Source organism: Lissotriton vulgaris, chromosome 3_1 (assembly GCF_964263255.1).
Source record: "Lissotriton vulgaris chromosome 3_1, aLisVul1.2, whole genome shotgun sequence".
In the NCBI taxonomy this organism is placed as follows: Eukaryota; Metazoa; Chordata; class Amphibia; order Caudata; family Salamandridae; genus Lissotriton; species Lissotriton vulgaris.
In genome coordinates, this window is record NC_141689.1 from 1837386383 (window position 1) to 1837402592 (window position 16210).

A 16210-nucleotide genomic window follows, 5' to 3' on the forward strand; every position below is an offset into this window, starting at 1 on the left:
CTTTTTTTTTAATCAACCTCAAGTTTCTGGCAAATACACTATGGTCATGTGTTGTTGACTGTAGTATGCTGTGCCACGTTAAGTGGAATTCACGTTATTGGCTAACAGTTAAAGATGACAATGTTTTCAAACAGAAAAAGAAAATGTTCGTTTACCTGGGAGGTTATGCCACTTGTTGACGGCAAAGAGCCGGTTGGCAGTGACGGTGATGACTGCGGGTGCTGCCAGCCCAGGCTGGGTGTTGGCGGCCACGTGAGTGACGGGGGAGTTGGAGGGGAACTTCAGGACCATGATGACATCCTGCTGGGCCTGGTCTGTGAACATCAGCGGCGTCTGCAGGAGGAGATACTGTTGAGTGGGCACAACAGGAACCCAAACAAATGGGAGAAGAAAGGGAGACACAGGAAGGGGCCAAGAAAGACGACAGGACAAGAGAAGGGAGACCCCATTATCATAAAGAAGCACAGAGCAGCTGCAAGAGAAAGAAGCATGAGAAGCATCGGCAGGCCAGTGGAAACGGCAGGGAAACAGACCAGGTGAGGAGTGCTTCTGCAAACAATGGGATGTGTGTCAATGAAGAACAGTGCGATGAGCCTTTGTTTAAAAAGTAACTGCATGTCACATGTGTTTCCAAAACGACATGGACAGAGGACCATGTATTTTGCTAAAGGCCTTTTTTTTATTATTCGAAACACTGGAAAGTAGGTGGCGACCTTCCTTTATTTCCCATGTTCTCCTGTTCATAGGTGTTGTAGCAATATCTACAGCACACATTTCATCAGCTTGACACAGTAATCACACAGATACTTATGTTTGTATACTCAGCCAGTCACACAGAAAATAAATATTTGCAGGTACATCTAAATTATAATCAAAATGTGAAATGGCTATTTTAAAGAGGGATGAATTATTAGAACTACGAGGTCAAACAGTGTAGGCCACGTTGTCCATTTCCAGTTGCCTGACGATATTTGCCAAACTGATTATTTAGAGATCGACAGAGGTCGAACACCACAACAAGGAAATACAGAAAAAACAATTACATGCACAGAATAAGCAGAGAAAAGTAGGCAGTCTGAAAGAAAACTATGCACAGGTTTTGAAAAATCAAGCTCGTAAAAAAATTTAACATATTGCATTTGCAGAAATGAATAAAGCATAAAGACAGGGTTGCTGCATGGTAGTAAACAAAATGTGCTCAGTATTTAAGAAACGTTACGAGAATAAAAATGCTGGTCCCCAACAAATCGTCGACATCTACCCCTCGCTAATCTGAGAAAAAAAGGTGAGTAGCCTACAGTGGCTTAATTTACCATAAGCAACAACGGTGTGTCATTTCTAATGCATCTAATGACATTGTATACGCAACTAATAGTCACAGGATAGAACGCCATGTTGGGCGAGCAGTCTACGTTTCATGGCGCGCGTCGCCAACGTGTACGTCTTAGGACAGTTTTGCCATTCCACTAACTCTCAGGCACTGTCCAAGCACTTGTTTCATTTTCATCACATCTTGTCTTGTAAGATAAGCTTCCATGAAACAATAATAAACATTCGCTCAATGGGTTCAACTGCACCGAGACAGAGGACTCGCAGGAGCTGAACCCCGTCAATAAAAAGTACCTCGAACATATCTTTGTGTAGCTGTTCTTGTACTAGAGCCAACCTATTTCTGTTGGAGGGGTGTAGCTAGTTAGCTCCCTATTTCTGTAGGCATGTGCCGGATGCTTTCCAGCATCCTTCCACCTCTCACTGGGGAGAATCCAAACCTGTGAATGAGTCGGCGGTGGTTACAAGGTGCACTGGAGTGCTGCGCTACAGGGTGTCGGCCTACATTCCTCACTTAGCAGGTACTAGCAGAAAAGCGTTTCATTAAGCGTAATGCCCTAGGTGGCGCTTACAATTTGGATCTCTTAACCCATGTAACTGACATTTCTTCTTTAATTCTAAACAATTTGATTTCAGTTACACTTTGAGGATACATTTTCTTAGTACATTACCAGTCTCTCCATCAGTTCTTTCAGTTTCTCACAATCATCAAACTTTACCTTCTACGTACTCCAAATAGCCAAACAAATGGGAGCTCTTCAAGTGTCAAGAAAGATGGGGTCTACTACGAAGACTAATTGTTTTGCACCGGCTGCCTAGTGAGAAACTGGTACAATTTAGGACAGCGCTATTGGTGCACATCGCTTTAGAAGGTATTGGTCTACACCGCCTACTCTTACCCTCAGAAAGCAATGCTACCTAGAAAAATATGTTTAAGGAGTTTTGTCTTCTGCAGCTGCGAAAGCAACCCAGGTTGAAATTCAAATCATTCACTTGAAAGGGCTGATCAGTTTCCCTACTTGGGTGTCACCATCGGCGGTTATGGTAGTTGGGATTGGAGTTTGCAGAATAGGTAACAATGGTTAGTCTGTAGGTTTCTTGTTCAACCTGGTGGTGAATATAGCCCCTCTGCAGGAAATGTACAATAGGAAATGCATCTCGATGGTGACCTTTGAGGCCCTGCATCTGGGGCTACAGAAATGTGAACAACCTTCAGATCGAAGAGAATCTAGTTATATAGACCATCTCTTAGGGGTGCCTTTGAGCAGCCCCAATAATGCTACCTATGATGAATTACGTGCAGGATGCTGGGAGGACCAAAAGCTAGGTCCCTTACTGTCGTGCTCCATCAGGCATAATCTGCATGCTTTTTCTGAATAAGGACATAATCATGGACTGTATATTGTGTGATGAAGGCTTAAAGGAACCATGGATCTCTTACATTAGGATTGGGTTTGCCTAATTGGATAGGCCTTCTCAGTTAAACCCTACGGAAATCTCGAGTAAAGATAAAGCCTGGGTAAAACAGATCTTTATGGAAGCCAGGACCAGGGATAGGCTTGCAGTAGAGCTTAAAAAGTCTTCTAATAGAAAATATGAAGCGATTCATACCACTTGTGGCTTTGAACCATATTTAGACATGATAATTAGCCCTGGGGACCGGTCTCCTCTTAACAGGTTCAGATGTGATTCCTTTAGATGGCGACTGAGCTTTCCCTTGAATCATTTGAACTCAGGCCAGTGCTTAATTTGAGCCTATGGTATCCCGTGCTCAGCACCGGAGCTTAATTGTCTGCACCGGTACTTATGATAGTCTGTCACATGGTGGCACTGTTTTTTTAAAATTCAGAGATGAGCACAACTTTTGTTTATTAATTCAATATACATTAAGATTGACTAATACCTGCTGCGAAATCCATTCTTTTAACTTTGGGGTCCTGAAATTGTCCGAATTTTCATACTTGCAGGAGTGTGACTTATTAATTATGCTGTTACTGTATTTGACAGCGGCAATGGACAGTCCAAGCGATAGTGGCCTGCTTATTAGAGCCCTGGCACGTTTTCTTTTTTACAAATTATGCACAGTACGGGTCCATCTGCTTATGCTCATGTGATGAATGCTCACCACAGAGTTTGTTACATTGTACCCTTTCCTGTAAATTCTATGTTGCTTTTTCTAGATTGATGTTAATACCGATTTTTAAAATAATGGGTACCAAAAGATTTAAATAAACTTTAAACGTACTTCAATAGCTCTCCTCCTCGGAAGTGTATTTTAAAGTATGCCTTTTTGAAATCATCTATACGTCTTCGGAAGCCTATGATGTTTTAATTGTTTTGATGTGGTCAGCATGAATAATAACGTTGGACTTCCATCTGTATTAGCTGCTGTGGTTTTTAACTGATTGATATGTTCATGTTTTGTTATTTATTGCTTAGCTAGTGTACTTTCATAATTATTAATTAATAATCGAATAAAGTTAATAATCAATCACTGGAGCACTGACATGAATTCTTTGCCTGAAAGACATAATAAATGAACGGTCATATCAGCGGTTTTGGAAATCTCCAAAAATCAAATGCAATCCGGTTGGTTTTTAACATTGTCTTCCTGGTTTAGTTACTCTCTCTTTGGTTCTTTGGAAATTCGAACAAACGTCTTTTCAAACTGTATGCACTGCTAGGCTGACTTGTTTAGTTTTCCATTTGTGCTGAGACCACGTGTGCTATGCAGTAACATATACCAACACCAACACAAGCATAAAGTCACTTAATTTACCAGGTTCTGCTAAGTTGATGCTCACGACCAAATCGGAAGGCCACATGGACTCAGCCCGAAAAGAAGCTTCAGTGAACCCCGAAGGAGCAGTTTGTGGCAAAGTGTCAGAGCTCACAGACTTCTATAGGTATTTCTAATTTAGGTTAATGATATCGGATGAGTCGCATATTAGGGTGTCAGCACTGTTCTTTGTTGCCAAGAGTGAAAAAGAAAATGGCATCATTGCCAGTTACACCTCAAAAACCTGATGGTGAACATGAGTCAGTTAGCTCTGATGATCCCGGTCATAAAGAGATCCGCAGAAATTAGAAATAATGTTTCGTCTGTTTGTAGCTTTACAACAGTGTCCAAAATGATCCTCTTGGATGGCTTTGCACAGTTCATGAGCAACATTAACAGCATGAGGCAAACTCTGTGTCCGCATTGAGTTCCACGTTCAATCATCCAGGAAGGGGCAGAAATTAACACAACTAAAACATACAGAGCGCTATACCTTTCATGGATAAGGGAGCAGTACCTGCAACAACACAGATGAAAGATGAGACTTAACTAAATAGATACTAACTAGACACAAGTTTTTACTTAAGCAGCCACTGGCTGAAGGTTTTCAAAAGTGTATTAAGTGTGACAAATACTCATCACGGGTAGGCTGAGCAGCAGCCAATGGGACTGGGAAATAAAAATCACCATAATGAACAAGTTACTTCCATTTGGTAATACTCTTTCTATTGGATACTCTAACCGCAGATTCCTCACCTTTAGAAAATTCCCCAGGTACGTTCTTGATCCAGAAAACTTTCAGTATAGTGTTTTCATGCAATGCTAGCTGTCGCCGTGCAACTCCGTCTCGGCTTCGTTCCACCCCAGAAGTGAAGCAGCATATACGAGTCATCCCTATGAGCTGACGTCAGGTTCTTGCTTGAATCTTTCCATGCTCCCAGAACAATTGTCAGTACCAGTGCACAGAGCTTTAATGTGGGATCTTTGTAGATGGTAAAAATAAGACTACTCCATTAAAAGAGGAAGTTGGGAGGGCAGTGAGGAATCTGCAGTTAAAGTATACAACAGAAAAAGCATTACAGAAAGGCAAGCAACTTGTTCTTATACCTAAAACTGCAGATTCCTCACCTTGGGAACAGATACCAAAGCAGTACCTTCAAAGATAGTTAGAGCTGTGGAATGGCTCAGACCAAAACATACCCAAGACCGAAGACGTGAAATGTCTATCCGACAAACCTGACTGCCAAGGCAATAGTGCTTCGTGAACATGTGCAATGATGCCCATGTAGCAGCCTGACAACTATCCAGGACAGGTACTCTGCACACCAATGTAGTGGTAGCAGCCTAATCTCTGGTGGAATGAGCCCTAATATGAATTGGAGGTTGCCTCTTGGCCACTGCGTAGCACATCTTAATACAGAGGACTAACCATGGTGATATAGTCTGCATTTCTTTGCAACAGACAATCCCACAAACAGATCATTGCCACTCGGTGGTCCTTGGTACGATCGATGCGAAAGCTAAACACACTTTTGGGGCCCAAATGATAGAGTCTCTCTTCCTCTTTCGAGGGAAGACATGGAGAATAGAATAAAGGAAAAGTACTAGGTTATAAGACATGAAAAAGAGTCAAAATCTTTAGAAGGAATGCTGCGCTGATCTGTAACGCCTTTTTGGAGAAAAAAAGTTGGTAAGGCGGTTGGACTGAAAGACCCTAGCTCACTCACATGATCAGCTGAAGTTATTGCAATGAGAAAGGCTGCATTGAAAGACAGGAGATGCAAAGGACATTCATGCATTGGCTCAAATGGGTACACAATGAATACATTATGGTCCCATTAAAGCATCACAAATGTTTAAGGTGGAAAGATATGTATTAAACCCCTCTGAAAATGCATAACATGTGACTTAAGCAAGGATGATTAGTCCAATAAATGCAAAAAGGCCAACCAGTAACCTTTAACAGTGCCCACTACAAGTCCTTGCTGGGCCAAAGATAACAAAAAAGCATGACAACCAACAGCTTTGTCTGTGTTTTTATTGTGGGAACCACACCAGACCTCAAACCTATCCCAGCACTCATAATAAACACATTTTTCAGACGGGGGCCCGATCACCAAAATAGCATCTATTACTTCAGGAGGAAGGTCAAATGAAGTAAATTGCCCCAAGCTCCATCTTCACGCATGGAAATATAGATTGAGATCGACCAGATGCAAGTCCCTGCCCTGCTTCTGCAACAGAAAATCCTCCAGCATTGGCAGCCTGATCAGAGCATAGATGCTCATGTCCAACAACTACCTTTTATGATCCACTAAGCATCATCAGCTGAATTTGTTCACCCTGGCATTTAAAGATTCCACCAGATGGTTCACAACCAGGGGCATGACCTGATGGCTCAGCCAGTTCCAGAGGTTCAGATCCTTTTGGCAAAGGACTCGACACCCCAATCCACCCTGCTATTTGCAATACCACATGGCGGTGGGGATGTTCATAAGGAACTGAACCAGCCTCGCTTTGATGGGCAGTAAGAAGGCTTTCAACGCAAAGCAACTGGCCTCCAAACCGAGCATGTTGATGTGGAGCTGGTCTCCGGCAGAGACCGAGACCAGAGCCCTATGCTCCCCCACCCCCATCTCTCCGATGACCTCCATAAACCCAGCAGTGATGCATCTGTCACAACCATTAACTCTCGGTGGAGTAGGGACAGAGGTCTGTTGCTGGTCCAATTGCAGTTGGACAGCCACAGCTGTCTTTTGCAGTCTCCTTCAAAATGAAGATCAAATCTAACAGGTTCCCTTGGTACTGAGCCTACTAACACTTGAGATTGCACTGCGGAGTCTGCATGTGCCACCTGGCATGATCGACAAACAAGATGCAGGAGGCCATTAAGTATCAGAGCCACTCTCACTGAAATCCACAACGAGAGTGAAACATCAGGATCAAAGATTCATTGACCCAGAGGGAAGGTACGAAACTGCACAATATCCATAATGGCTTCGAAGAATGGGAGCCCCGGCAAAGGAGTCAGGTGTGATTTCGGAATGTTGAATGAGAACCCCAAAGATGTTTGGGAGCGAGCTCCGTATCGGTGTCCAAAGGTGTAGAAAGGAACTGACTGCAGCGCGCAGGGGTGCTGCTTATTTGCAGCTATAATGTCACTTCCGGCCGGGACAAAGCCAACACCACCTACCAGTTCGCAGTAGCAATGCCATGAAAAATCTATGTATCTAATCGGGTGTCTACTGGTAAGCACAAGGAGAGGAATCGGTGGTTAGAAGCATCCATCAGAAAGTAAAAATATACATGCTAAAATCTCTCCTTAAAATAGGCCTCTTCGTACGTGGTGCACTTATCAGGAGGAGGATCACAAACTTTGAAATAAAAGAATAATGGGCAGTCTAACTAAAGTTGGAAGATCATCATGGTATTTTCGCACTTCATGGGCTACTGTTCCTAAAACGAGGCATGGACAGAAGCGTAGTCCCTTGTTTGATGGTTATCGTATAAACAAAACTGCTCAGCTGCTAAGAGCAGAAACGTGCCTGGCATCAGCTTCACGTAGTCGTACCTGCATACAGAATACACCGTCCGTAATTCGGTCACACAATGTGTGCAGGTTCCTTACTGTGTCTTCGAAACCTGGAGCAGTCAAGCAGCCAGACGGAATAAACAGACGTGACCCTATGAGAACCTCAGCAATGCCCATCACCATTAGGGTGACCAACCGTCCGTAAATTTCACGGACAGTCCGTAATTTCGGCCGTCTGTCCGTTGTCCGTGAAGGAATCTTTAACGGACGCCATTTGTCCGTCATTTTAACCGGGCACCGGTTGCTCCACCCTAAAGCCGGCACAGCTTGCACCCACCTCTTTTCTTCACTCCGATGCTGCACCAAAGCTCCTCAGATGCCCCGCAGCATTGGAGAGGCACAGCGGGATGGCAACCCTCACACCTCCAGCCCTTGATGACCTGTTAAGAGGTGCTTCGAAGGTGACTGAGGGGGAGGGGCTGCCGGTTCAGGAGCAGCGACATCTATTCACATGCAAACAGCCCTGAATGCGTCTTGTATCTGCTATTTAGAGGGGGCTCACACATTCAATTTCTACCCAGGGCCCCAAACATCCGAGACTCGGCCAGATTACACCCCTGATTACACCGAGGCAGCACGTGGTTCTCTTCCCAGAGCTTAATTACTGTCACTAAATTGTAAGCAAACCTCGGTTCTTCAAACATGCATAATGTAATACAATAAAGAAATGGCACAATCGCACCCACACTGATTAACAGAGTATGGAGGACAATCAGTTCAATCAGTTCTCTTAGAGTATCTCCTGTAAGTGCTGTACATCACAGTGGGGGGTGGCATTTTGTGCAGGAGAGGAGCCCAAGATGATACTAGATACTAGAATACTGCATGCCCACCCCTGTGTACCCTCTCCTGTGATGGCTCCTGCCCTCCCCTCAGTGATGGCACCTATCCCCCCATGTGGTGGCTCCAGTCCACCCCACACCTGGGATGGCTCCTGTCCCCCCATGTTGTGGCTCCAGTCCACCCCCACCTGTGGTGGCTCTTGTCCCCCCCTTGTGGTGGATCCGGTCTCCTCCCTGGGTGGCTTCCGTCCCAGTCCTGGAACGGCCCGTGCAGCGAGGGTGAAGTTCTTGATGGGCCTCTTCTCAAAAGGGCTCAGATCAAAATTAATATGGAAAGGTCGGCGAGTAAGTAAGTGAAGGGATGGGTGAATGGCTGGATGAATTAGTGAAAGGGTGAATGGATGAATGAAAGATTGAATAAATGGCTAATGAGAGAGGATTGATGAGTGAGGGGAAGGATGGAGAGAAAATGTAAATAGCTGGATGTATGGGTGGAAGGGTAGCTGGATGATGGATGAGGGGAAAGATGGATGAGGGGAAGGATGATGGATGAGGAGATGGATGGATGGATGGAGGGGAAGGATGGATGGATGAGGGGAAGGATGGATGGATGGAGTGGATGGATGGAGGGGAAGGATGGATGATGGATCAGGAGATGGATGGATGAGGGGAAGGATAAATGGATGGGATGGATGGATGGGTGAGGGGAAGGATGGATGGATGAGGGGAAGGATGGATGATGGGAAGGATGGATGGGTGAGGGGATGGATGGATGGATGGATGAGGGGATGGATGGATGAGGGGATGGATAGAGGGGAAGGATGGATGGGTGGGTGAAAGGATGGATGGATGATGAGGGGAAGGATGGATGATGAGGGGAAGGATGGATGATGAGGGGAAGGATGGATGGATGGATGATGAGGGGATGGATAGATGGATCATGAGGGGATGGATGGATGATGAGGGGGTGGGTGAAAGGATGGATGATGAGGGGAAGGGTGGATGGATGGATGATGAGGGGAAGGGTGGATGGATGGATGGATGATGAACGGGTGCGTGAAAGGATGGATGGATGGATGATTAGGGAATGGATGGATGATGAGGGGGTGGGTAAAAGGATGGATAGATGATGAGGGTAAGGATGGATGATGAGGGGAAGGATGGATGGATGATGAGTGGGTAGAAGGATGGATGGATGATGAGGGAAAAGGATGGATGGATGATGAGGGAAAAGGATGGATGGATGATGAGGGGGGGAAGGATGGAAGATGAGGGGAAGGACGGAGGGATGGATGGATGGATGATGGGTGGGTGAATGGATGGATGGAGAGTCAGTGGATGAAAGGATGGATGGATGATGAGTGGGTGGGTGAAAGGATGGATGGATGATGAGTGGGTGGGTGAAAGGATGGATGGATGATGAGTGGGTGGGTGAAAGGATGGATGGATGAGTGGGTGGATAGTGGGTGGGTAAAAGGATGGATCAGTGGATTGGATGGTGGGTGGGTGAAAGGATGGATGAGTGGGTGGGTGGGTGGATGTTTGGGTGGATGATGGGTGGGTAGGTGGATGAGTGAAATGATGGATGGATTGATAAGTGCAAGGGTGAATGAATGGACATATGAGTGAAAGGGTGGATGTAAGGATGGATGAGTGAGTGAAAGGGAGGGTAGATGGACAAAAGGATGAATAGATGTGTGAAGGAGTGAAATGATAGATGGATGAGTGATAGGATTAATGGATGGATTTATGAGTGGATGAGTAGATGGATGGATGGGTGGGTGGAGGGATGGATGGAAGGAAGGATGGCTAAGTGAAAGGGTCGATGGAGAGAGAAAGGGAGGATGGATGGATGACTAAAATAGTGGATGGGTGGAAGGATTAGTAAGTGAAAGGATGGCTGGATTGCTGAAAGGTAAATGGCTGAATGGATGAGTGAATGGATGGATGGGATAAAGAGTGGATGGATAAGTGTACAGATGGATAGGGTGAAATGGTGGATGGATGGATGGATGGATAATGGAGATGAGTGAAAGGATGGATGAGGGGATGGATGAAGGGATGGATGAGTGAAATGATAGATGGAAGGATACATGATGGATAGGTTTGCAAACGGTTGAATATGTTTGGAAATGGCTGGGCTTACTTATATACTATTGCGCGACCTCTAATGTGTCTGTAAAACGTACCTATTGTCCTGAAGTTTTGTCCTGAATTTTGACCTCCTGTCCTGAATTTGTGTCCTGAATTCTGACCCTTTGTCCTGAATTTTTACACTCACCGTCCTGAATTTGCACCAATGCCAGTTGGTCACCCTAATCACCATCCACAATATCTAAGTCGGCAGAACGAAAAAAGCCTCCGCTTGCAAACAGGAAGTCATCAGCAGGAACACCCCCCAGGTGCAGAATGATGAAACCTGCTACCTTTTTTGAAAGCTGGTGATTCTTGATATTGCTGCACAAGTCTGCACTGGTGCTTATGGGAGGTGATGGAGCGAGCAAGCTTCGAAGAGGTGGCCATGCCTCTGCTTCTTATGACTGACTTGTGCTTTCAGAAACCATTCTGGAGTAATCTGTATTCCCTACATGAACAGTAGTGCATGATTAGTGGCCCAGCTACTCCACTTTACCACCAAATGGGTAGAAAAACCCATGCCACACTCCAAAACAGTAAAAGGAAGACACATGACCATGTCTGAAAAGGGACAGAAGCATTGTTTTTCAATTTAAATACCTAGAACGTTTTTACAATAGTTCAGTCCATGCAGCGGAGTCACCTAAAAAATCCAAGAAAACAAGTTGGATAAGGCCTGGCCCACCTGTGCATCATGGTATCACTGCTGTTCTTCATAAACCAAATGGAGAGGAAGGGTATTAGCCAGTGAAGGCAGGGTTGGGACTCGCAGTCCCCTAGATCAATAGTTAAACAACAATAAGGGAGTTAGACCCTATGAAGAAGTCCCAGCCTCAGTAGAGGGAGGGCAAGGTGCGTTAAACACAACCAATGTAGTACCAGCGGGACGGTATGTGCACGCTAAGGCGCACCCTATCCACGTCGGTAATTGATGTAGAGTCACAAAATGAGACTCTCAATTAAAAGAGTGTTTTTCTCCTGTGTTCCCGGGAAAAAAACGTGTGAAAGGAAAATAGGGAAAAGGGTTGTGGGTGACATACATACACGTACAACACATAACAATAACATGTCACTCCGTGATGAGTGCACCTCATGTTGTTCGGGCTACACCAGTGATAATGGTATGGGGCCGGACTCGTGTGGTGATGGCCCATGAGTTATAGAACACAGATATTGCGTATCAATTACCGATGTGGATAGGGTGCGCCTTAGCATGAGCATACCGTCCCGCTGGTACTACATTGGTCCTGATGAAAACCTGATAATTGACACATAGGTTGAAACATGTAGACCTCTTTTTAATTCACAATATGACTCCTTTTTATACACCAACAGCCCACCTAACAGGGCAACTGGTGTCACACATTTTAATAGTATCCGTGACACTCCAGAATAAATTCTTTGAGTGGGTAGGATCGGGTACTTTTTAAACACACAATTACCTGTCTTGCACATATAAAAAGAAAACCAGCTCCACTGTAGTCAGGTGTCGTAGCACACCTGGATGGCACTCGGCTATTCAGGTGGGACCCCGACGATGAAGCATGTCACCAACTAGGTTGGGGAGTGAGGGGTCTTCTTAAAAGGATGTCCCATTTTGGGTTGTGTTTAACGCACCTTGCCCTCCCTCTACTGAGGCTGGGACTTGTTCATAGGGTCTAACTCCCTTATTGTTGTTTAATCACTGCTCTTCTACATACACCGTCTCAGTTTGCGCAAGAAAAAAGAACGGCTTTTTCTCTCTTGATTTTACCAAGTCTGGGGGTGTTGTACCCTCCCACTTTATGAGCAGCTGCTACCGTGAAGGCCTGCTTATGAACCTGCTCCATGGGTTTAAGAAGCAGGTCGAGGGGTCAGTGCCCAACTGCAAACAGCTGCAACCCCAAGCGCAGAGAGGGGTAGAAAGGACTACCGGGCACAACATTACAAGCGGCAGGCCCCAGTACATATGGATCTAAGCTGTGCCCAAACACCATTAAGGCTGCATCGTTTGTTCATGAAAAATGGAGAGCCTCTAATATTCTATGGCTGTAGCACTTCTACTACTGACCTTTACTATACGCCCAGGTCGCCACTGAAGCTACCGGAATACATGCAGCCTATACTCACATACAGCTACTAATAGAAAATAAACACATTAGCATTTTTATTATCAGTCCTTTTTTAAAAGTTGTTAAGAGTACTTACAAAAGCATATTGCACCATGATTTCCGATTTGTACTCTTAGCATAAAGGTGTAAATAAAACAACTAATAAGCTACCCAGACACCTTTCTGAGCAAGTGGCTAAAAGCCAATCAATATTATGAGTTAAATCTCCCTGGATGCTCATTCAATTAAACGTGTCAGTAATGCCTCATCTGATGTGGCCTCAATTAAATCCAGCTATCTGATGGTGTAAAAACACAGGGGGATTCAGCAACAGCAGTAGAAGCAGACAAATACGCAGCCTTCACTTGGCGGCTAATTACTACACCTGGTGTACATTACAATACGGCTCTTGCAATTAGCAAGCACTGCGCGATTTTAATTGTGGGCTGCAATCGCATACAGAGCAGATTGGTCCACAAAAAAGAAGAAAAAAAAACATTTGAATTCGAAAATACAGAGCAAGCGGCCACAGCTACCTAGGAATTCTCAGACCACTGCTGCTATGTGCCACATTGTACAGTTCTACGGGACACTCCTGTGTAAGCATAGACTTTCAAAATGAAGAAGGGTTGCTGGTATTTACGTAATGCTTTGGTACACTATGAAAGAGACCAAAAAGGGCCCGAACTTGAATGTGGTTGCCACAAAAGCCAATGAGAGGGAGAGAAGATTAACCAACTACCTTACACAAGTTCTGTGAGTAAAGCAAGTTGCGAGACCTGATTTGCAAAGTGAACACAGAGAAGCAATAGGAGCCTCTGACTGCCATTACGCGTCCTGTGCACAGCAGCACCCAAACCTGCTTAGGTGCTTTGGGTTCAGGACGCACCTAGGCTCAGCAGCTGTGAGTACCTGATGAACAATACAAGGTAGGGATCAAATTCTTCTTTACTTGAAATGAGAAAGTGGCGTGTGGGCAAAATGTGTACAATCCGCGAAAAAAAAGTAAAAGTAGTGCTCGAGGGAAAAAAATTGTTTATTCAGCGAAAACTAAAGTCTAATAAGGAAGGTCAAATGAAAAAGTTACTTTCCTCTAGTACGATATTTTTGATGTATATTTTATCTATTTGTAGATTTCTCACCTCTTAATTTGTAATACTCCACCAGGCACTAGACGGGTCCAGATTTTTTTTTGCATGGTTCTTAAACGATGGTAGAGGGTCCTAGCTCTGTTTAATGACAAAAGTGATGTCACTGAAAGCTCAATAATCCCATAATTTGACCCCACGGTTGTGCCAATGTGTTTCTCATCTGTTGTTTCCGTGCCGCTGGGGTGGCAAGGTAAGACTGAAATCAGGTAAAATATGTAGTGCAACAATAGAAAATTTGGGAACTTATTATATTGGTCCATAACCATCCATCAGCGGGGAAGTGGGAGAAATCAGTGAGGAATCTGCAGGTATATAAAGTAACCACAAGAAATATTGTTACCAAATTAAAATTTTCTTGTGATGGCTATTCTACCTACAGATTTCTCAGTAATACTAACCTAGATAATGGAGGGCCTTGATGGATGGTTATACTAGAAAGTTCTGTACCATGGATCGGGTGAAAAGCCCATCCCTTCTCACTTCCGAATCCAGGCAATAGGGTTTGCGAAGTTGTAAAGGGACGAACAACTGACTGCTCTGCATATGTCTTATAAAGAAAAGAGAGTACCCCCTGGACCCAGGAGAGGGTAAAAAAAAAAAAAAAGAGCCCCACCTAAGAAGCTGAACCGAGTATAACAATGGAGGTCTGACTTATATCTTGAAAGGTGAGAAGAATGGCAATTAAAAGTACAAGAAACACTTGAAGAATGCAATATAGTAGTAACGGTTTGGTCTTGTTTTACTTTTGAAACAGGCAACACAACAATTTAAAACAGGTATCAGCCTATACATAGAGATAGGAAGACACAAAGAAGGATTCAAAACTCGCGATTTAAGAGTATACGAACACGAGGTGAGTTAACATGAGAGAACACGATATACGTAGAAATAGAGAACAAATAGGACAATGGACCTTATTTCTCTTTTCAGAAATTGCTCGCCAATAGATAAGGAGGCACCAAGAACACACCAGTCCATATTTAAGTACAAGGAAGTACAGGTGTGTTTCAATCGAATCTGTTCATCTATCCATGTCCTCCAGTTAATTAAGTTTCAAGTGTTTGGCAATGATCTATATATCTCTCTATAGGTCGTAATTGAATAAACCGACCAACCGATAATCAACCTAATAGGAGGTTTGACAAACACTATATACATATTAAGAGGATACTGTTACAAGGAAATTCAGGTATGATCTGTGTAACACCACACCTATAAGAACTTGGTGTGTCCAATTTAATCTCTTTTCATTCATGAAAAATCCATCAAAAAATAAGTATGGACCTAATATTGTTTATCCATAGGTCTTTTGATTTAAATCGTTCATAAGAAGGGTATCTTAACAAGACCTTGGAATATTAACGTATCCTAAGTTACTAATGGATACAGGTTTGATTTAACCCAGGTCTGAAGTGTGAATAGCCTTTACCATATGAAAGGAGTGTGAGTGTGGACTGATATGAAGTCTTTTTTCATAAATGCATGAATGTAGCCACCAACCGGGAGGGAGGGTTACAAAAACAATCTTAGTAAAACCACAATAGGCAAGTAGTATAGTACTATTAAAAAATCATGGCAAGAACGTTTTTTATAAAAATGTATAACTATGTGAAACTGTATTTGAGGATGTTTTTTAACATTGGATGCCTTCATTCACAGATCCATGTTATATAAATTGTCCTGAAGAAGGTGGGGCCTAGCGCCTTATCCACCGAAACGCGTCGACACCCAACAAGGTTTTTTTAAATAAAATCTCTTAAATTGAATTGTGTTTTTATAAGTTGTTTTTAACTGTATTGAAAAATGTGTGCATTTGTGATGTGGAAATAACGAGCACTAGGCACTGTATTAAAAATTGTAACGTTTATGGTCATAGCGTTCAAGCACATATAGTTGCTTTTAAAAAAATAAATAATAAAAAATTGATGAATTTTAATAAATAGGTCTATGCCAAACTATTATTGCCTTTGTGGTTCTACCACTAGATGGGATGCAATATGCTAATTCTTTGTACATAGATAACTAAGAGTGACTGTGATAGTGACAGCCCTTTCTTTGAATGTGGGGGCATAGTGTCTCTTTAAATAACGATAAAATAACCCAGGGAATACCTAAACATTTTTGTCTTGCTCTGCATATGTCACCTACAGGGATTCCCCTAGCCAAGGCAGATGCTTTGCTTTTTGGCTCTTGTAGGATGAATCCTAATAACCTGTTGGTGGATTCTTTTGGACCATAGCATTGCAGATGTTGATGTATGAAATGATTCATTTAGATAATGTTTTTTCTGTACTACTTTCCCATTTCTGTTGTCCACATAACATACAAAAAGCTGGTGATCCTTGCAGAAG

At 43.6% G+C, this 16210-nt stretch overlaps 1 protein-coding gene across 1 annotated transcript in view; it reads right to left on the reverse strand.

Moving 5' to 3' along the window:
* Nucleotides 1-16210, reverse strand: part of LRBA (LPS responsive beige-like anchor protein) — a 2444222-nt gene that overhangs the window by 327116 nt on the left and 2100896 nt on the right. Inside the window, exon 50 of the mRNA XM_086962285.1 lies at nucleotides 156-333. Within this exon, the coding sequence (XP_086818411.1) occupies nucleotides 156-333 (178 nt within the window). The remainder of the gene's footprint in view (nucleotides 1-155; nucleotides 334-16210) is intronic.